General features: G+C 38.3%; 1 protein-coding gene across 1 annotated transcript in view; it reads right to left on the bottom strand.

The window, feature by feature from the left end:
• The window catches only part of lrmda (leucine rich melanocyte differentiation associated), a 215,992-nt gene extending 198,004 nt beyond the window's left edge, over window positions 1-17,988 (bottom strand). Inside the window, exons 1-2 of the mRNA XM_059358831.1 lie at window positions 17,589-17,988; window positions 17,011-17,111 (exon numbers count right to left, since the gene is read on the bottom strand). Coding sequence (XP_059214814.1) covers window positions 17,011-17,111; window positions 17,589-17,630 — 143 coding nt within the window. The 5' untranslated portion in view covers window positions 17,631-17,988. The remainder of the gene's footprint in view (window positions 1-17,010; window positions 17,112-17,588) is intronic.
• Between the last annotated feature and the right edge of the window lie 4,739 nt (window positions 17,989-22,727).

Raw genomic sequence — 22,727 nt, forward strand, 5'->3', positions numbered from 1 at the left:
TTACATCTGTCATGGTTTGGGAAATTTATATTTCTGACGATGGACATAGCCCAGAAACAATCAGTGGAATTGTATAAAGACATGATACTGTGCCAGGAAACTGCAACACACTGTTGTGAGCTTGTACTCTAAGAGATGTTTGATTCACATCCAGATCTGTCTTAGTCGCCTCATTGTGGAGGAGGTCCATATATGCAATTTATATTTTAGTCTTTAAGTCAAGCCATTTTTGGAGCAACTTATTATAGATTAAAAACAGGAAAACCATGGCAAGAATAATTAGCCCACAGCATGTTCAGTTTTGCTTAAAATGCAAGACAACAAGTGCAGATGCTGCTTGCACTGAGTCACCCTTACAGTAAAAGAGAATATCAGGGGGAAATCCATGACAGTTATAGTGATTGTTTGATTCTGTTTGCTGTGTCAGTCATATGATAAGAAGAAATTGGCACAGTTGTTATGGTCACAAGAGAGTTTTAAATGGTGTTTAACAGCCTGCATGGAGCTGTAGCAGCTGAGGAATAGCTGCAGAATCCAGCTCAATTTCAAGATTTCATGTGTAGTTAAATTTATAGTTATGGGGCTTCATGATACATACAGTATATAGACGTCCTGCTGAGGCTGCATTATTAATCTTCACAGGACGCATATTATATATCACTTTTTTCCAGAATTCAGCCCCATAGAAGAATGTACATGATAAAAAAATATTTAAAAAATATTTTTTAAATTATTTAAAACAAATATTTTAAATAATGATTTTAAAAAATTATAAAATAAATCTAATTAATTTTTTTCTTACACCATACCTGTATTTCTGAGTTTGAAGGCTAAACAAAAAAAGATTAAAAATTAAAAATTAAAATAACATTCACGTTGAACCCTGTATATGATAAAATCCAATATGTATACAGTACAGGCCAAAAGTTTGGACACACCTTCTCATTCAATGCGTTTTTCTTTATTTTCATGACTATTTACATTGTAGATTCTCACTGAAGGCATCAAAACTATGAATGAACACATATGGAATTATGTTCTTAACAAAAAAAGTGTGAAATAACTGAAAACATGTCTTGTATTTTAGATTCCTCAAAGTAGCCACCCTTTGCTTACTAGAATATAAGACATGTTTTCAGTTATTTCACACTTTTTGTTAAGTACATAATTCCACATGTGTTCATTAATAGTTTTGATGAATTTACAATGTCAATAGTCATGAAAAAAAAGGAAACGCATTGAATGAGAAGGTCTATCCAAACTTTTGGCCTGTACTGTATGTAAAATAACGTTCACATATTTAAAGTGATAGCAGTGTTGAAACATTATGGATGGATTGACATTATACCCAATGCCTGAGTGATAAATAAGAGTAGGAATATTAAATTCTCCTGACTTTGAATGACTTCTTGTGTTCCAGATATGAAGGGGAAGCTAACGGTCAAACACACAGGCCTCATGACTTGACACAAGATGTTTTTATCCAAGTCATTTCCTCATTAGCAGCAGCCCCCACTTGAGCCACAGTCAGTCCATAAGAAGTCAAACCCACGTCAAACAATAATTTGCGTAAACCACTTGGTGAGTGAATTAAACCCCCAAGCATCCTGAATGAGCTTTCCACAATATCATGTCTGATCGATTCATAAACAACAACAACAAATGCCGAGTTAATTGCAGCATATAGTTTTGATCATGTGTTAGCCTCCCTAATGAACTGACACAGCGTAAACGCAAATGACTGCCTGCCTGTGTGAACCGTGCAGACGAACAGACACGAGTCCTCCTGTACAGGGACTTTGAAGCCTGTCACAAAAGGCTTGAGACAGCACTGTTCCTCTCATTAATCTCCCAATAGAGGAAATGAATAGACTGACTGGGCTCGACATTTTTTGTTCTCTCATAAAGAGAAACACAGAAGAGCTTGGAATGAGACTCCACACATTATGAAAGCTATTATCTCCAGCTGCCAGTCTCGGTGAGAGAGAGAGAAAGCTGGTAATCCAAAACTAATAGGCGGAATGAGAGGTACAAAAAAAGTAGGGGACTGGGTCAGACCATCTCTCTCTTTCTCTCTCTCTCCTCCAATTACTGACAGACAGTTGAGAATATGAAATGAGACTGAGGAATGAGAAATATTCATATTTTCTCTGCATGGTATTAAACCCTGACAAAGTAAAAGAAAATTGATGGTGGTTTCAGATTTGACAAAGTATCGAATCTGACAAGACATTAAACTGATCTCAAAACACAGACTGTCGGAATCATTGCCAGGACAAAATAGGATGTTCTCATCTTGGGTCATAAAAAAAGATTTATTAATAAAAGGACACAAATTGACATTTTCAAAATGACTATTCCAGCCCCTTCCTTTCATCAAATTATCAAGCTAACAGCATGGCTCGATGTTTACAGCAAGACTCGACTGGCAGCGATCCTCAGCCATCAAACCAGTGAAAATAGCAAGCATGACATCACTCACACTACTTGATCTGCAGTCAGTCAGTGCAAACAAAATCCCTTCAAATCCTTGACGACTGCAGGACACTCATCTACCACACACATCCATCATCGGAGAGTTTGCCAGAAGGTCATTGATGGTTCTAATATAACAGACTATCCAACATCCAGAGGAAGATTATCAACAAAAGAGACATGCAGTGTATTGCAGTGCAATAATGCTTTGAAAAATATACAACATGCAGTTATTTGAATGACAATTGAAAGCTTTCTTTGTGCACTTGCTTAATAAAAATGCATACAACTCACATTTATAACGGCTTGTGAGTTCTCTCCAAGATCTTACTTATTTTCCGTTGAAATAAGGCATAAAAACCACACACTTGCATCACCAACCCCCCATGAGAAATTTGGTCATACGAGCCTTCTTTCTTTTTTTTTTGCTTCCGGATATCCTTTTCAATTCTAGGTACCTCAAGCATCCTCCACTGGCTCTACCACTTCAAAAACACACCTCATGAAAAAATCAGGAGGCCTGTCTGACATGTGTCCCCGTGCCCTGATGGCATGCCAACACCAAAGACCAGCATTGATTTTCTGTAACGCGGGGTCGGATTAGCCCTCTTCAGGGATTAGCTGCCTGTGCAAGGCCTCGGGGTTCGCTATAAAACTAATAATTAATTTAAACAGCCAGGCCCATGGAAGGATATACTCACTACACGTTCCCAGCATGATGGGGTGAGTATGAGTGACGGACTGTCTGGCACTGTGTGAAAGGAACAGCTGTGTGTATTTATAGGCCAACTGTATATTCAACTTGGTTATGATGGTTACCTTCATACTCCACGTGACCACCATAAGACATAAGACATAATAGTTTATGCAACGGATTAACATCTAGTGTTAATCAGATGTATTTAACCATTAGGCTTGGTTTAATGACTGGAATTGTTCCTTGGGCTCATCAGTGGCTAATTAAGATTGACAAGGAGGTGTTAAGCTGATAAGGACACATGATCCTACGCCCACACTACTCTGAAATCACAACAAAAGGTCATAAAGACACAGTATGTACTCAAGAATAGCCATAAATGTCTGCAAAAAGACAGCAACCGTGCTGTTCTTTGTCAGGGTTGTGTGGAGACTACAGGATGAATAATCTGATTGCAAACAAAGCCGAATGGTTGTCTAGAGGTCATTAAAAAATGCCTGGCTCTGAGATGTTTGTGTGTCACCACTGTCATCTACTAATTAATAAAAAAAATGTCATAAATGTCATATGAAGTCACAGCATGCAGTGAAGGAAAACGTATGTGGGATTTGTACAGTAATATATGAGGTGCTGAATAAGAAAACATCCACAGTAATAAGGCTATATGTAACATATCAACAAGGCAAACATGTCTACACAAATTGAGCTGTTTCTCTTTGGGCCAATCACATAACATAACAACTAAAAAAAGAGAAACATTGACAATAGGCATATGAAACTATTTATATTAAAAAATATTGCACTGCTACTATACTTATATTTATCAAAGAAAAACAAAATATATGTATTTCTTTCCCTTTTGTGCCACTTTGTGCCCTCATATTCTGAGGTGATATAATTTTAGGTGGATCTTGTTCACTGTAAACTGAATGGATTGAAAACAATGATATTTTAATGTGTGAAAACATAAAATGCAGGTAAAAATTGGTTTAAACCAATTCCCTTGTATATTTGCCTTGTAAAATACACATTAGCATAGCTAGCTTAAAGAATCAAGCTGTGTTACCACTGCTTGGGTTAATCCATAAACATTAAAGGAGCTAAAATTAAGAAAATAAAGATATATGTGACAGTGAATGTGATATGTTGGTACGATAACCATGGTGTTATTACTGACAACAAATTCTATATCTCACACCAGTGTGATATGGATACGGTTTCTCAAAATGTAGGCCAACCTGCTCTCATTTTCAAGTGACAGCTCACTATTGTAGCATCCTTTCTCTTGTATTTCGTTTAACAAAAAGGTATGATTTACCATCAACCAACAAAAAAAGACAGCTGTCTTCTTTTTTAATATAGTAAAGTAATATTTCTTTGTGCAACGCAGCAGTTGTATATGAAACCCAGCTACTTGCTAGTTTACAGCTACTACGTATCCATTGTCTTGGAATAAAGATGCTCATATTTATTGACTTTGAATAGTCTCTAGATTTAATACTACCCAAAACGACAAGTCTAAAGCTGTATGAATAGAAAAGTCTGAGGATGGATGTGTGTTTTACTTGAAGTGAAACAAAAACAATGAAAACCATCACTGGTTGAGGCATCTTGCTGTTATCATCCCCTTCCTTTTACTGAGCTGCCAATAAAGGTTGCCATAGTCAGAGAAGGTAAAGGGATTTCTCCTTCTCTTCAAAAGACTTTGATCTGACTGACACACAAACGGCCCTCAGATCACAAGTCTACAGACCCTGTTGGGCCTCTCTGGCTGGTCTGCTTGTACATGTACACTTCGTCCCTATGAGGATTCCTTACCCTCCTCCCATTTCCCTTCGTCTTCCCCTTTATCCCTTCTTCTTCCTCCTCCTCCTCTGCCTCCTCCTTCTCCTCCTCTTCCTCTGCTGTTTGGTGTTTTGAAACATCTGAGTACAGACATGTTCTGAGCTTTGGAGGACCCAGGGGCCCGGGATCCAGACAGAGGGAGAAAATAAAGAAACTCTACAGTGCCCACGGTGCAAAAGCTATCTCACCATTATCACTGGGGAGAAACTCCTAAACATCACCAAACGCCTGGACAGACAGAGAAGATCAGAAGACTGTTTGGTCTGTTGTTCACATAATCATACTGTCAGCTAATGGTGCAGTCAGCGGCTCACAGTGGAATCACTATGATTTGAGTCAATGCATTTATCCTAATGGAGAGACAGCGCTTTATGACGGAAAACAGAGAATAAGAATACTGCACTACACAGAGTGTTGGCCCCAAAATGGAAGGGTTGTTCCTTGTAGTTTTCCAGCACAGACGTGTCAGCAGCATGGACATGAAACATGCCGTCACTGTTTCTTATCTCAATATGTCCCTGGGTGGAAAAGTGAGGCAACAGCTTACTGATGTCTTGCAGCCTGCCTGACCATTAAAACATATTTCCATGCTGATGGATGTCAGATGTAGCCTCAAAAAAACCCATAGCTCACCCTTGATTTCTGAGCTCATTCCCAACTACAGTTTTCTAAACTTATTCTTCATGCTTCGCAAATGGAACAAGCAAATGTAGGCTATAAACAAGTTAAAATAATAGAGGAAGGCGGAGAACAAGAGTGCAATCGGTTTGAGAGCACAGGGGCCGTTATCTCCCACAAATCTTACTGTCTGACCAATATCGAGTTCTTGGGATGGCGGCTTGAAAGGACAGTCGTGGTTTTTATAAGTGAAAGCTGTGAAAGATGTGAGTAAGTTTATCTGAAATGGAAACAGGAAATGAGTTACAGCTGTGCTGAGAATGTGGCACAGCTGTCCAGGGCCAGAAATGGTTTAAGCATTCTACAGGAGTGCAAAAAAAAAAAAAAAACATGGACTCACCCACGAAGACTGTTTAGCCTGAAATTGCAGAGCAAGCAAATCAGACGGCCTGCATGTACTGTAGTTTATCACTTCAAGAGTGGCAAACCGTGATTAAACCTGACTCAAATCATAGAGGTTAAAAATTATTATATTAGTCCCTCATCTTCACCGAGATGTAACAGCAAATTCTTTTAATAATCATGAGGCCTTCAAGAACTGCTATCTCTAATAACAGCTTCCAACTGCATTTTATGGTCGTAGGATTTATTCATCAACTGACAACATTTATCATGCAGCCCTCTTAAAAAATCATCCCCTAAAATTCAAAACATGGCAAGAACTGCAATCATCCTCTAAAATCTTGGCATCAATACACCCATGTATCTGTCTTCACTTTTCACCCCTGGGCCTTCTAGAAAAGACTGTGAGAGATTGAAAGCCAAGAAGCGACCAAAACTGCCTGGACCGTACCAAAGGAAGCTTCTTTGTTCCTCTTCCAAAACAGGCTCCAAACCTTTTTTTTTTTTTTTTTTTTACCCTTTTTTCCATTTGGGACCCAGCCAAGGGAAGTAGAAGTATGGCTGCCCCTCTCCATGCTCTGTTCTTCTAATATGTTCCATGCCTTCCAGTTGCTTACATCATCAATCTGGGAGATGGCTAAGTGTGATGGGGTGAACATAAACAGTGCTGGAGTTACGGGCTAAAAGAGACACAGGTTGCGTCTCAAACATAAGTTGGCGCCCTCTTTCCTTTTTTTAAATTAGAAAAAGCTCAAACGTAGAGGTCCTAATCGCTCGCGGGTATCCTGAATGTCTTTGCATGTATTACCTTCTCACCAGTGCAGCAGAGGAAGAAGATTGAAGAAAAGGATGCAGCTTTACAATATCAAAATTCACCCACATCAAATTCAAGCAGCAGGCTTGTTATTGACAGCTGAGTGCCAGTCCTAATCATCTCCCTTTTAATGCTTGCTTAAAAATGCACACCCTCATGTCAAAACCTGAGAACACATTAACTCGCCCCAAATCGTCTACTTACTAAACATGTCACTACTGAATTATACATCTGACTTTTTTCCCCCTCTCATATTTACATGGTGTTTTGGCAGAATATGTGTAACAGTTGTAAAGTATTTAATAAGTGTTTAAATATGTACGAGAGTCAAGATCTTAGCCAGTGCATGCACTGTACAGTAGATGTTTACGCAATATCAAAAGACTCCGCTATGCCTATCAAAATGAGTAAGACATATGGATGGTTTGTTTTTCACTTGCCAAAATAGAAAAAGGAGTATGTCCACTTGGGCCCCATCAGGTCAAATCATAAAGATCCATCACTGGCTTTGCACTCTGCTAAAACGCTAAGGAAACATATTGTAGATTTTAAGACCCTTTTTATTCAGCCAGACTGTGTACTAAAACTAATTGGATTTCTGTCAATGGAAAAAATATATCCCTGGGACAGCTTTGAACTCAATAGCTCTGACTATCCAACTGCACATGAGGGAGTGGGACCTTGCCACATGCCAAGCACCAGGGAGGAAAATTAAATCGGTGGTCAACATAAAATATTAAAATAGCATGGTATCGAATTTTTGAAAAATGATGTCAGGGCAGCTCATTATGGCCAGCAAGGCAGTGAATTAAGCTATATTTAGTGGGTGATAATTGAAATCATAGCTGTAGTCATTACCACTGACAAGTTTCTAAATAATACCCAATAAATCCCTTCTTTTTAGCAAGGTCCCTGTGACAGCTGGCAGTGCTGAAAAATATAAAGTAGAGAAACAGAATGTCTTTTCCTTTCTTTCCCCACTCCCTTCCTCCCTGCACCCCCCAACTCTTCTCCCTCTCTCTCTCTCTCTCTCTGTCTCTCTCTCCCTCTCTCTCTCCCTCTCTCTCCCTCTCTCTCTCTCAGAGCCAATAAAATGTCAGCTTTTATTCTCCTCCTCCAAAGTGTTGGCTAGATGTCAGCAGACCCTTCTAAAGCTCTGCCACTGCAAGCTGAAGGCCTGTAAATCTCTGTGTCAGTGGCACGCCATCCGTCTTGGGATATACAATAAAAAATGTGACGCAGTCATAAAAGGAATGGCATCGCTGCCCAGTATATATAATGTGAACAAAAGGAACATAAAGATGTTCCATTCCATTCAGAATCCGAAACCACAAGATGGCCTTATATTGGAAGGAGAGCAGGATGTGGATTGCCCTAGAAGGCTGATGGCAGCTCCTGACAGTGATTAACAGATGGTTCCCCTGCCATCAGTGGACTTTTGTTGTGTTTTAACAGAGAGATAAAGATTTATACTATATATGTTATACTGAGTGTAAAGGAATTGTGCAGCCTATAGACTCGCTGCTCAACTGTGCAGCCGTTGCCTGATGTAGCTTATTTTTCATTGGAGTAGACCTCCATTTAAGTTCAAAAACAAATAAAAGTACAACAATTATGTATTCCTTCAGTCTGATTAAGATGGGCACTTTACTTTATTCTAATACAATCCCACCTATACTGTTCTGCTGCTGTAGATACACACTAGATCACCAAATGTGTAATCATCCGCCACTGAAAATAGTCCTGAAAAACGCAACATTTACTTCTCTTTTAGCACTATTTGAATAAAACTACAGTGCACAGCTGTTCAAAGTGGATGCACATGGAATTTAGAGCATACGGATTGCCTGCACACGGCTCTCATAGATGGGGCTAAGCCGGCAGCTAAAAGCTTAGCAGCTAACAATGCTAACATCACGGCAAACAGTCTTAAAAACTACAAAAATGGGGATGGTTCTAACATTGTAACTAAACAGGAAACTGGCAGGTGGGCATTACGCTTAGGAAAGGCGTGATCAGCGTTAGCAGCCTTAGTAGACCACAGAGTGCAGAGTGCCACTAGCATGCATGCTTGATCGGACCAGCAACAACAAATTGTTGTTTGTTGTTGACCAACTTGAAGGGAGCAAGACTTCATTCTCTGGCCAGGATGCCATTACTCTATTATATCTTCACATAATAAATAGTTGTTTACTGCTATCTTAATGTTCTAAATGCTGTGGACAAGCCATTTAAAGAAATCAGCCTATTTAAAGATGAATCTATACATTTGTGTTCAGTTGGAACAAGTGAGTTTGGGAAACAGGACAGGGAAGTTGGAAGGTAGAAATGGACTTCTGCTTTGTTTTTGTTCTTTTCACTGAATTTGTTGACAATCCTAAACCCATTTTGAATCAGACTATTGCAGTGAATCTGGTCAGTTAAGTAAATTGCTGTCTTTATTCTTGGTTGCTTGACACTTTCAACAGCTCCATCTTAAGAGAATTATTGTATAACTCCCTGTTGCCTACATGTTTACTTATGCAATGCTGTGGGCAACTTCAAGCATTGTTGCGCAGTGTCACAGGATAGTTTGTTGCCATGGAAAAACTTGCCACTTCCCTAAACTAGCAGAAGTGAGAAAATATTCACAAGTGAGACCACATCATTCTTGCAAGAATCAGCAAACTGGAAGACCTTGATTGTGTGATTACTCCACTTTGCCATTTAGCTAAATATAGCTGGATGTGGGAGTGGGGTTTCCCTTTGAAACCTACACAAATACTTGAATTCCCATTAAGAATAATGGCATAGCTTCACTGACTGTATATCTAAGTAAGTCTATCCAGTTATGCATGTAGTAGTACGTGTGCAAAATGTGTTTTTTATTCATTCCAAATGCAGCTGGAGTTAAACACGGGGCCATATGTATAGGAACAAATCAAACAGTAGATCTTAACAAATGCTTGGCTTTAGATCAAATGTACTAGATTTAATGAGATCCATTAGGGAGGACAAAATGTGCAGTTCATCAGGCAAATTTTTTATTAAAGCAAATCTAGCTTGAAAGAGTGAAAATTGTAATGCTGGACACAGAAAACACAAAAAACTAAACAATGGATGTAATGAAGGCCACATTATTACAGTTTGGTTGCAATTTGTTGGAGAGTTTTAAATTATACACACGTTGTTCATTTACCAAAGAAAGAAAACAGATTTTAGCCCAGAAGATAAATTACCAGTGAAAGGTTTAGTGTCAGATGCCTATAATGTAATCTTAAACAGATCTATCCAAAGACATTAAAATTTGAGACTGTCCAAACTGCTCAATTTATAATCTAATTTAAATGACTTGAGCCATCACATATCACACATATGACTTTGATAAATAGAATAAATGACTCTTTTTCAGTAAAGGACTCTGTGACTCAGGATCTCTGTTTGCACTTTATAAAAAGTTAGAAAGATATTTGCAGGAATTGCATGAAATAAAAGTCACATATAGCCCCAAATTGCAGAGATGGAGAGACATGACAGGCTATCAATTAAGTATACACACCTTTTAGCTGTATGTCCTCCCATCACTTTCCCAGAAACAGTACATAATTTAAAAAAACATGCGAGCGGAAATTAAAAAGGTTGTTTCCTCCCTTATACCATCGAATGATACAAAATATCAATGTCCTTGATATAAATTACTTATTTCCTGCTAGACCATGTCCCTCTCGTCTCTCTGCTTTAAATCTCTTAGGGCTGGGAGAGCTCTGCATCGTCCTTAATTTATGAGACACAGATCAGGTTATCCTGGAATATCGGCCTAAACAGGCCTGATAGATCAGATATGGAATATATTTCCTCAGCAGAACAGAGTACGCCACCACTATAACCAGACACACACACTCTCTACGCTCCCAGTTAAGTGATTTGAGGACTTCATACTGCCAATGTTTCATCTCCTCTCCTCCTAACTGACACTTTATCTGCATACCGGCATCTCTGAAGATTGAACACTTAGGCAAGACAATGACAGGCTCTCTTGCCGTTGTCACTTCTCATTCTAGGACTGGTCTAATGCCTCTTACTGGGCTTCTGCCCAGCTCCCCCCTCCCTCACCATCAAACAACCAGAGTCTACCTAGCTTGGATAGAAAAGGAGCACTTGATGTCTGTGACACTCATTTGTCAATTAGCAGGCCCCTTCCCGTGTTGACATACAGCAACTTGAAAGACAGAGCAGCTCCTGTGACGAATTAAGAGAGACAGATGAGTGAGGCATGAGCGGCAGAGTAATACTGTAATGTTCTTTAGATATGAATATAAAACGACACAGCTGACAGGCCATACAAGGTTTTATTTCATTTCTCAGTGTACCAGGCCTCCCTACTTTGTCTTCTTTGTTCTCTTTTCATCAGACGACTTACATCTCATTTTGACAGCCGGGCGACATTTAGAGCACTTTCGTTTTAAAATGCGAGTTAGCATACTTGATTTGTCATTAAAATGCAAAACGCCTGCCATCACCAACATAGCCTGGGTGAGTACATACCCCCTCACAGACACAGACACACAATTTGTACACACACACACACACACACACACACACACACACACACAGGTAGCTGAGGTTAATCTGCAATGCAAAAGTCAAACATGGAGCCCTCTTTCTTAATGGCAGGCTAAATTTCATCTTAAAAGTCTAATGTCAGGAGTTCATCTGCGACCAGTGTTTCCCCTGGGTTAGTCTCATAGCCATACCTGCTGGAGAAAGGTCTGGCTATGTCCATTATCATTCTGCTACAGGAGAAAAACATTTATTTCAACCAATCACAATCATGTTGGACGGTGCTAAGTCCTGGATGCAACGATGGTGCTCTTTCAAAATCGCTACTGGAGATAGTGGACGGGGAAGAAAATAGCATTATGAAAAACTCGACCAATGGCAAAGCTTATAGCGACAACCAACAGGCGAATCACATTGCCCATAAGTTGACGCTTCAAAGCTGTTCCAAATCCAATGCACAGCACTTATTTAATGAGAAAATCTGTCTCTTTTAAAGCAGCAGTGAAGAACACCAGGAGCAAATGCCACAAGTTGAGTTTTTATTAAAACAGAATTTATGACTGGTGTGTTAACTGAACGCCAAATTAATCAGAGCACACAAGACCCAATTGCCAATTGCTGTGATCAGACTCAAGCATCAATGACAAATTTAGTTTGATTAGATTGTTTTCTATTTGAATGTCCTAACTGCCGATAGTGACACAGTACTGCGCAGCAACTTTTGTCGGACACCCTGTTTGTATTTATTTCTGTTGTCACTTTGAAAGCACTGCAATGGATGAGGCACAGCTATCAGTTATAGTTAACTTCACAATACGTCCTCATCAGTACAAAAACCGAGCAGCTGTGCTCATAATTGTGCAGCGGTGCTGAATGAATGTAAGGGAAATACTGGCTACACATAACGCTCTTAAATTAATTAATGAATAAATAAATTTGGTCAGAAATTAAAAGGCAGCTGCCTTGCTCCAATTTTGAATTATATTTATAAAAATCTGACCATGTCTGCAGTAATAGAATACATTTAAATGCATCATTTCTAACTGTAAGTGCAACAGTGTGGCACTGCACACAACAGTGCACACTACAAAGACAACATACCAGGATGACATGCACGCTAATTAAGGCTTGCCATTAAAAGCATTATTCATGTTACCAACAAGATATGTGTGACAGAATACAGGTCAACCACTGCAGGAGAATGCTACCAATGATGGAGGAGAGAGTCAAGTACCTGTGATAAAGGTTAACTGGTTTCCCTGTTAACTTTGTGACTTTCCTCTAAATGCACCAATGGCTGTTTGAAGTGATTGCATTTCAGAGCATTCTCATCTAATGTGCTTTGGAGCCTTAGCCTTTAGTGAAACTGTAATACCAATAACTGCATTCAGAATTTGGCAAAATACTATTGTACAACAGGACCACCAGATGTTACCGTTACATAGGTTAGGTTAGAGTTTCACTCAGTGTCTCCTCCTAGAAAATAAATGGATGGATGGATGGATATTTGGAATGGAATTCAAAAATTAATAATAGCAAATCAATATGTGGCTGTCTAATGAGTGCTGGAAAATGAAACACTAACTAGTTTGATGAACATTTTGAGTTTACTTCAAAAAAGTCCTATCGTCTGGTGTTAAAAAAGTAAACAAAATCACAATTGGAATATCAAATTGCAATACTTAAAAAATGCAATACATATTGATTCGTCACCCATGTATTGTGATATCATCTGAGGCCTACCACAGATGTTCCCACTTTGGTGTACATTTTAAGCTCTATACTTCAATAAAGTTCTGCTGTATGACAGCATTTGTTTAACAGATGAGATCAACTAGAATGACCAACATTATGATCAGCTATCGAAAAATATTTGACAGTTGTTTGTAACATTTTACATAGAATTCAACAACATATGTGCAGTAATCGTTATCACATGTGTTGAGTGGACAAGTGATTGGCAGCTCTAACTAGCTAAAAACAGATCTAAGTGAAATAGAGCAGGCTTCACTTTCAGGTTAGGTTTAAGGTTTCACAAGAGCTGCCATTGCACAAATGTGATTTGTTTATCAAGATGCCATGTCAGATCTGAGAAGAAAGGTTGTCACTGCTCTAACAACATTAGGATTCATCCTGTGACTCACAGACATGTGTCCTCCTCAAACCTCATGTGTCCAGGGCAGAAACACTGCATGTAACAGATGCAGGCACCCAAAGTGCACCCCAGTCACAGAGAGGAAATCATGTCAAAACAGCACATGCCCACTCACTGCATTGTGTACACACCTGACCTGGAACAAAGTGGACGACACAATGCTATCCAAGCCCGTCCCCAGACAGAAATCTCACTGTGAGCCACACTCCTCAACACATTGATGAGACAGGCTGACACTGCAGCACACAGAGGGAGAGGTGTGGGTGTGACAGCCCGCTACCATAATTTCATCCTGCCATTACCTGCCCAGCCACTCACAGTTATGCTCACAGAGACAGATGCACAAACATTGCATGCAAGCAAGCATACACACCAACATAAACACATGTGCAACACACACACAAACACACAGGACTCAGTTAAAGGTGATGCCAGTACATTTCTTCTCATTGTGACTCATTGTCAGGTTGCAGGATGAGTGTTGTCAATTGAGCTGACAGAAATAAGCATATTAGCTACAACAAACTCTGGCAATGTCTCTCTCTCGATTTGAGTCAAGCAGCATGAAGAAGTGCATGATGCTAAAGGCAGTCCACCGAGTCCCAGTAACATGTGCACCTGTTTACACCTGGTTTGCTTGAGCTGACAATGAAATAAGGTCATGGTGTCAATATACAAATGTCTCTACTATCTGACACGTAATGTCAGGTGGTAGATTCCTGAATGTTGAATAAGCTTGATAAAATCTGTGATCCTGGGAAATGTTATATTGCAATAAAGCTTAAATGTAATCTTTTCTTAATATTTAAGCTCCATCATAAGGTGCAGTCATCAGAATCCGGTAATAACTGCTTAAAAATACAAGTGAAATGTCAGGTAAAACTCTAAATCAATTATTATTGCCAGGTAACATTCTCAAAACACTTCATCATTTATCTGGGTGCAAGAGCTGATATATTGGCTGGTTCTGGTCAAGTCAATGAATATTAACGCTGGTCATTGTTTACTGTCCGATTAGCACCTTAAGAGGCAAGCATGGAGTTAGAATTGAGAGACGCAACCGGATTTTCTCATTAGTAATTAGTTAAACTAACTTAGCTAAACTAATAGAAAGCTAAATCTTCATGAGATAAAGCCTGTGGGGTTTTGGAGATTTTGGAGAAACAAAGCCTGCTCAAATATGATTGGTCGGTACCAAAATATTGTTCTGTTCCCTTTATAATATATAATATAATAACCGTCGTCTGATAAAATGTGACTTTTATTAGCCAATGTGGGATGGATTAAGCTAATATCTAGCTTTCTGGGTAGTCTTAAAAAGAATATTTACAATTAACTGTTTTCACTATGTTCGAAAATGCTATACCAAAAAAGGATTTGAACAGATTTGTGCTCATTTCCAGTGTTCAGAATTAGGTTTTTTCAGGACAGGTGAATTTGCATATTACCAGAATCTAACAGAAACACTGTTAACTTTTCATATCAATATATTGTGTTTAAAATATACTGTGATATTTATTTTGTCCACCAAACTGAAAGAGCTATACACAAATTCACCACCACAAACAGTTAAGGGGCTTTTTTTCAGGAAACATGTTTCACCATAAACTGTAAGTCAGGGGCCTCTGTCTTTTAGGTACATTCTTATAGGGATCAAATCTACTGAGGGGCTGTCTCCGCATAAGTTAGCATATAGCCTTATCACATGTTGAGCTGCTTTTTGAATTTCACAGCTCCACCCAGCCATTACCTCCCAATGTTGTCGTGTGAGCACATACAGACATCAATCATAACCGAAAACTTGAAATTAAGAGACAATTGTAGATATAGGTGTGTAATGTCAGTGTGTTTAGGGTGGAAAGGCTTGTATAAACACCCAAGCATGTCAGTAAAATAACAGATAGCGAAGGAGAAATACAGGGTTCACACTGTGCTCATGATGGTAGTTAATGTTTATAAGAGAGAAGATGAAGCACTATGTAACAGATCATTTTGCCCACAAGCAAACTATCAATCAATAGTCCACTGATATGAGCCCCAAATGGTTCGAGCACCACTTCATTGCTTCTGCACCACTTCTCTGCCCATACCACCCTTTGAAGTTTAGTTATGATATCTGACATCTGAGATTAGCCAAACTAAAAATTAAAAATGAATTAGTAATATCTGAGTCATAAATATTTGATTCTAAACATCAAGTTCTTAATGTGACGGGTTCAAAGGCGAGAAAACATAATGCCAGCCTTGATCTCCCTGAAAGCAACACACATAAGGGTTGTTTCAGTCGGATTTCATAACGGTATCTGCAAGACATAATATCACTTCCTCTAAGGTAATACCAAGACATCTGCTGTTTGACTTAGAATTTGCACAAAGCAGTCCTGATCTCATGGTAATCATTCTGTGTAGATAATAAAGAGTATAACAGTTACTGCAAGATGACAATGTCATGGACATCTTTCTGGTACATAATATTAAAAAAATCCATTATATCATATAATCAACATAAAAATGCTTCTGATCATGCACTCTGACATTCATTGAACGTGGGTCCTGCTGATTACATTTTGAAACCAAAAGTACAGTATTACAGTATAGTATACAGGGGTGGTGTACTGTTATTATTGACAGCTTGCATTGTGCATTGATTGGTGTTTTGGGTTGGAACTGAATACCGCAGCTCATGACCCATTATAGCAAATCGACAATACTTTATATGAACCTGTGCACACATGAATTCAGTGAATATTAAGTCATATGTCTCAGATGGTATGTTTCCTGAAACTAATAGGTTTTTTTCCAGCAACAAGTCATACATTATTAATGCCTTGCTCAAAGGCACTATAGGTTAATTCCTTCATTCATTCATCCCTTGACCTCAAACTGATTTTTCCAGCTGGTCTGAACACTGTGCAAACGAAGGGTTTTTGGAATATGACACAATATAAGTCAGTTAAATTGAGAACTCCACATTTCCAGCACTGCCTCAAGACAAAAAATTTTAACAAAAACGTTCTTCTATTGAAATGGCTTCATGGCCTGACAGTCATGAAAAGGGTTCAGAAACAAAAGCACCTTATAACCATCATCTCCTTTCTTTTACTTGCCAGATCAACTATGCGAGTCCTGCTGTTGAAATGGCAGCCCCCTCTGAAGCACCTGCCATGAGGTATTCCTTCATGTCCTGACAGAGGAATCTTTTCTTCTATTTGCCCCCGAATTAGCATGTCACATTTATCGATCATGCCTTTTATGTTGCCCCAGCGTGGCACCAGCTCAGCTCAAACACTCATTCGGTTCTTTGATGTCATGATGGCACTCTGACCACCTATAGACCGAGGGCACACTTTCAGTTGCACCTGATGTAAACATGCATGTCTCCAAGTAAAATATTGAGAAAGAGAGAGAGAGTAGCATATGCATCCAGGTGAATATATGTGTGTCACCTTTGCATGTGTTATCTACCTGAGCTGATTGAAGCTTAGATCCAGCCTTCTTGCAAACTGGCCATATGTGTCTCCGAGGAAGTCTGGGATGTCCTTGCAGTCATGTCCGATGTAGGAAATCTTAATGAATAAAAATAAATAAATAAAACAGAGAGGTAAGTGTGAGTTAAGTAGCAAGAATAAAATAGCACACCTGACAAGAGCACAGAAGAAGAAGAATGTTTTGGGACAACCCACCTTTCAAACAATAATGATTTGGGAACATTATTTTAAATAATTTTAGTTAATCACTTTTACAAAACAAAGTGCATATTACTTTAACTGTTTAAAACTCACTATACTGCTCTAAGTACACTTTTTGGCATGATATTGCTGCAACTTGGAGGCATTATTATCTCCAGTGGAGCTGTAGGAGGGACTGCAAAACTGAAAGTCACGACTGTAGCGTGTCACATGACACCGGTGATGACGAACAAATAAACAAAAACAAACCCCGTACACTTTTGGAACCGGTAAACTCTACTTTTTAAACTGTCGCTGATAACGTAGTCTACCGCCTAAACAAGCGGAGGAAAAATCCGACAGAAACAAACTTACTTGAGTCCCATTCAACGCGACCAACGACTCGTTATGTGCCATAACTTTCTCCTGAGGATGACAGCCCGGTCACTGTGTTTTTAAGCTGTCTGAGTTGGTATCCAAAGTCCTGCTACCGTGAGAAAGCCGCTGCTATCGACATTAAATACTGGTGTTTGTGGACGGATCGCTTCAACTTTGGAGATCTACTTGCGCTTTCCAATTGACTTTACAGTTTCCGCGTGCCGTTTCAATCAGCTGACCTGCTGTTGTGCGGAAGCACGCGGACACGCTGCTCGTTACAGATGAAATCTGAGTGCTGCTGACTGTCTCCTGATAAAAAGACAGTATCACATTTAGTCTTGCATGGTTAACAACCTACTGGGTTTAGTATAAACGACATTACATTTGAAAGAAAGCCACTAAATGTTGTATGTAAACTGTTAAGAGCCAGATAAGCTTATCAGCAGTAATACACCTGTTGGTATGACTATATGCCTATACCAAGAATAAGTCAATTAGCCTAATTACATATAATTGTAAAAGGTAGCCTATAATTAAAGTGAAATGTGTTTTTAAAAGTGAATCAAGTTATTAAGTTATAGATGTTATGGCTGAAAATATAATTTAAGTCCATTTAACACCTCAATTTTCCCAATGTTAGTGCAAATAGCTATACTTTTGGGTTTATTGGAGATTCACCTGATATATATTTGACTAACTAACTAAGGAATTTGTCTTGTAAACCCAATATATATTTGTTGGAATCACTTGAAATATAAACACAATCAATAAGTCCCCCTTTTTGTGGCTTGTTCAGGTGGAACTAGCTAACAGAGGCTTAATATTTGAGTGCTGTGGTATGTTGAAGTCATTGCTTCCACCTGTGTCAATAAAACAACTGTTGTTTTAAGGATAAAAATGTAATTTCTCCCATACCTTCATGGTATATCAACAATGAAAATAGTTTGGGTGATATTTGCCCAGGTTTTGAGATAACCGGTCCCTCTCTGTGATATTTGCAGCCACCTTGCTGAGGTCAGCTTTCACTGTAACTACTTTCTACCAACAAAAAAAAAGAGTTTGAAAACTATTATTGACCTGACACCATTGCAAACAAAGTGAGATGAATGCTCATTTTTCATCATGTTTACCATTGTAAGACTATTCAAACAATGTTTCACTGACAAGTTAAGGAAGCAATGAGTTAAATAGAGTATGTAAAAAAAATGTAAAAAATGTAAAAAAAGTTTCAAAAAACGTCCCCTCTTCCGATAAGGAGTAATGCAGAACTGCTTCCCAGAAATTTCCAAAAGTTAGCATCCAGGACCAGATGAGGCCTGGGCTTTTAAAGTAAGGTGTTTAACACTTTAATTAGTAAAATAATAATATTTCACTTTACTTTGATAGTCGTACTTGACAAACACAGCAGCAGTTGTGGTCAGAACAATCATCATGTCATAAGCAATAGACCATTAAAGAGAGACCATAAAAAAGACAACAAGAGTATGCTCGCAGTAGTTCTTCGGTTTGATTTCTCTGCAGACTATTCTGTTCAGACTTCATGGTTGCACTGTAATTAATGCTTCTTAGTTCCACTTAATGCTACCAGTGATGTGGGATATAGTTCCCTATATTTGTTATTATTCCAAAGGCTAAACATAATACCTATGGCTTGTAACAATTTGTTTTGTCCAGACAACATAGCAAAACCATTAAAGGCAATAGTTTTGGTTGTAATACAATGCTATGGTCTAATACAAACAATAAGTCTTCTACAATGCAGTCAAATGCGGAAGCAGGAGTAAAACCCAGACTGTATTCAGTGACTGATTATAATAATGTTCTCGTTCAACCATTCGGAAGTATGGGGTTTAGGCTCTAGTAGTCCCCAAGAGGCTGTTTGAAAGGAATGCAAAATGAAATATGGAAACAACCAAACATGGAGATACAAACTGCCTCTTTACGTGATAGAAAAGAATTGCTGGAATGATATGGACTTTGCCCTTGACTTGGCAACTCCTCTGCACAGTAATGACTAAAGTGCATGGGCAACAAGTAAGTTTCACTTCTAGTATTATATAGTGCATACTTGGCTGATGGATACTTTTGTAACTACTGCAGGTAAACGTTATATATTAAGACTAACAATTTATGTATGTAGGCTAACTTGTATCCTTCATAATGAACACAATCACATTTCTGTTTGTGGTATTATTGGCTTGTAAAATAAGCTACTTGTAGAATAGTACAATTTTCTCACTCTAAAATCATGTTGACTTCTCAAATGCAGTAAAGAGCTAGTGTTTGCATTTTGATCAAGTTCAGAGATGAAATGTACAGTCACTGTTAGTATACATTGGGCTTTTTACCTTTGAATATTATCAATTTGGAAAACATCTGATCCCAAATGACCCAAGTTAAAACTGATTATGTATCTCTTACTTCCTGCCTTTAGAGATAACAAGATAAAGACACAATAAAGTCACTTGGTGATTATTTAATTGCATGAAGGTCCTTAGAGGAATAGTGAAATTATAATTGAAATATTATCACATCTATCTGACTCTCACTTATCTTTTTATTCATATTTTGACCCTGCTGCAATCAAATATTCAACAAATCTTTATATGTGAAAGCTTTGAATGTGAAAAAATGACCAAGCATGACCAAGGACAAATAACAGGCAGCAATATTGTTTTATTAAACTTCTGAAACCATATAATAATAAATATATAATATTTTATTTAATGAAAAAATAAACATCAACCAACTGCTTTGGGTCACTTTTGCTTCAATACAAAAATACATATTTTACAAGGAATATGAATGTAAACAAACTTTAACAGTATCATATCAAACATATGACTAAATTTTATTTCACACTTTCACACACCTTAGTGTATTTTTGCAGGTCACAATCACAAACATCTCTATGTGTCTTATGTGTTTGTCTGGTTCATTCTCAGTCTAGTTTGTTAACTGTATACCACTCTGCCTATGAACTTTAAGTGTATAATTAATATTGAAAGATGGTGGATTGAGCATTACTGTCCCCACCATTGATTACAGGATGATATAAACTGGTAAATTATGACATGTGTATCAAGACTCCTTTGTGTATTGGTTATTTGGTCTTTTGTGAAATAAAGCCCCCCACCAGACCAACTACTACCTTTGTGTGACAAGATGTAAATATATAACAACTTTTTAATAAGCTTAGACTTTGGTCATCAAACTATCATTCATGCAATCATTGAATCGTTATTCCATGTTCCTCTGTGCCCTGAGAGCATGCAGACATTGAAGCCAAATAGTAAAGCAGCTTTAGCTCTCTGCTATGTTTATCCTTCTCTGATTAAAGCAGTGCTAATGATTGAAAATAGCTGCTGTAGCGCTTCGTGGAGCATGGGGAGGAAAAGCTGCACATTTTTGTGTAGCACGATGGCACTTGGTTGAGAGAATTAGAAAGTTTGTGAACACCATGTTGCTCCTGTGCCTCGTTGCATGTTGTGTGACGTCACGCGGGACCTCCCATACGCGGAAAAGCTCACTTTCCCCCTGCTGCCTGCCCGGAGAGGGAGAGCGAGAGTCTGCATGGCTTCAGTCTCCACTGTTCCCTTTACGGTGCTTCATATTTTGCAGAATGCAATAGCTGGCGTGTTTGTGCAATAAGAAACAAGTTCGTTTAGACAGAAGGACTACTTCTTAATGTCGTTACAGTGTTATTTTTGTATCCTTCTACCTCTCTGACGTTTTACATCGGAGCTTAGTAGGAAATTATTTCAGGTAATGTCGTGTCACGGACTTTCTGTAAACCTGTCCTTCCTGCTTGGAGTTTTAGAAAAATCCTTTCTACTTGATGCATGCACTTTAATGGTTGTAATATTCATGTACAGCCTGTATTCTATTTTATTTATTTTTGATAGCCTATTTGGCGATGCGTCTCTTTAAAAAAAATGGTTGAGAAGCTGGAATATCGCTTCAAAGTAATTAAAGTGAAAACGGACCGATACAAAATAAAATAATAATATCTGTGAGTTTATTAATAGCTCAAAAAATAGTTTGAGTCGATGAAAAAAAGTACTTTTGAAATTGTAAATAAAGGTGCAATTTAAAAGTGCAATTAAGAAAGTTGTTTAATTGTCTTTTTTCTATTTTATGCGGCTATGGATATAAAGGCTACAGATAAACATTGAAATGTGCAAGAAGTCGGCCCAGCATATATCTCTCAGTAAACATGCAACTCCAACATATTTCCCCACAAGATGTAAATAGTTGTATTTGCATGCGCAGAGTGATTCATAAACATGTCAGTGTTATGAAATATATGGGGATATTAAAACTTTCTATTTAAATATCATGAATTATGGTCGCAAAAATGTGTTCCCATTTAAGGGGAATGCCGAGTATTTTGGTGTCTGGTGCAGAAGCCCATTCGTCATACGGACAATAAAGAGGGTTTTCGCCTGACAGTGAAAATTTATGGTTGCCCTTCTTTGCCCTAATAACTCACATATTGTGTCACGGACTGACAGCCCTTGCAGAAAACAGCAAGCCTGTTATCAATCACACATCTTTGCATATTGTGAAACGTCCCCCCTTTTCTGCCAGACAAAAAACCCACTGAAAACATTTGAAGGAAAAGAGCTGAGCTCATTTAGGCTTTGTTCCCTCTTCTTACAAACTCACACATTAAAATGAAAAGAGCTGTTGCCCTATTCTGGAGCTGCTGTTTATTTATATTACACATGATCTCAAAATTATGACTTATGTGTTCATAGAGGAGACAATTATTGCTTGGTTTTATTTATTAGTTTACAAAGCAGCCATGAAGACCACTGTGGGCCTATAAACTAAAGCAACAAAAAAAGCTTAAAAAATTGCTTTTGTATAACTTTTTTTCCCTTTTTTCCCCCAGTACATTATTTTAACCATGTGGAATAAAATGTTTTATATAATTTTAATCACGGGATCATAAATTGTATTTGCGGCAGATTTTGAAAGCAATTACATTGTGTGTTTTAATATAGAGGGTGTTGTTTTTTGTTTTCCACCTAAAAAAATATTTAGCCCCCTGACTGTCCACTCCAGGTTTTCTTGCTCTCCAAGTTGACCTGTCAAGCAGATTACCACAGAAAGAGATTAATGGCAGAGGCG

Source organism: Centropristis striata, chromosome 20 (assembly GCF_030273125.1).
Source record: "Centropristis striata isolate RG_2023a ecotype Rhode Island chromosome 20, C.striata_1.0, whole genome shotgun sequence".
NCBI classification, from domain to species: domain Eukaryota; kingdom Metazoa; phylum Chordata; class Actinopteri; order Perciformes; family Serranidae; genus Centropristis; species Centropristis striata.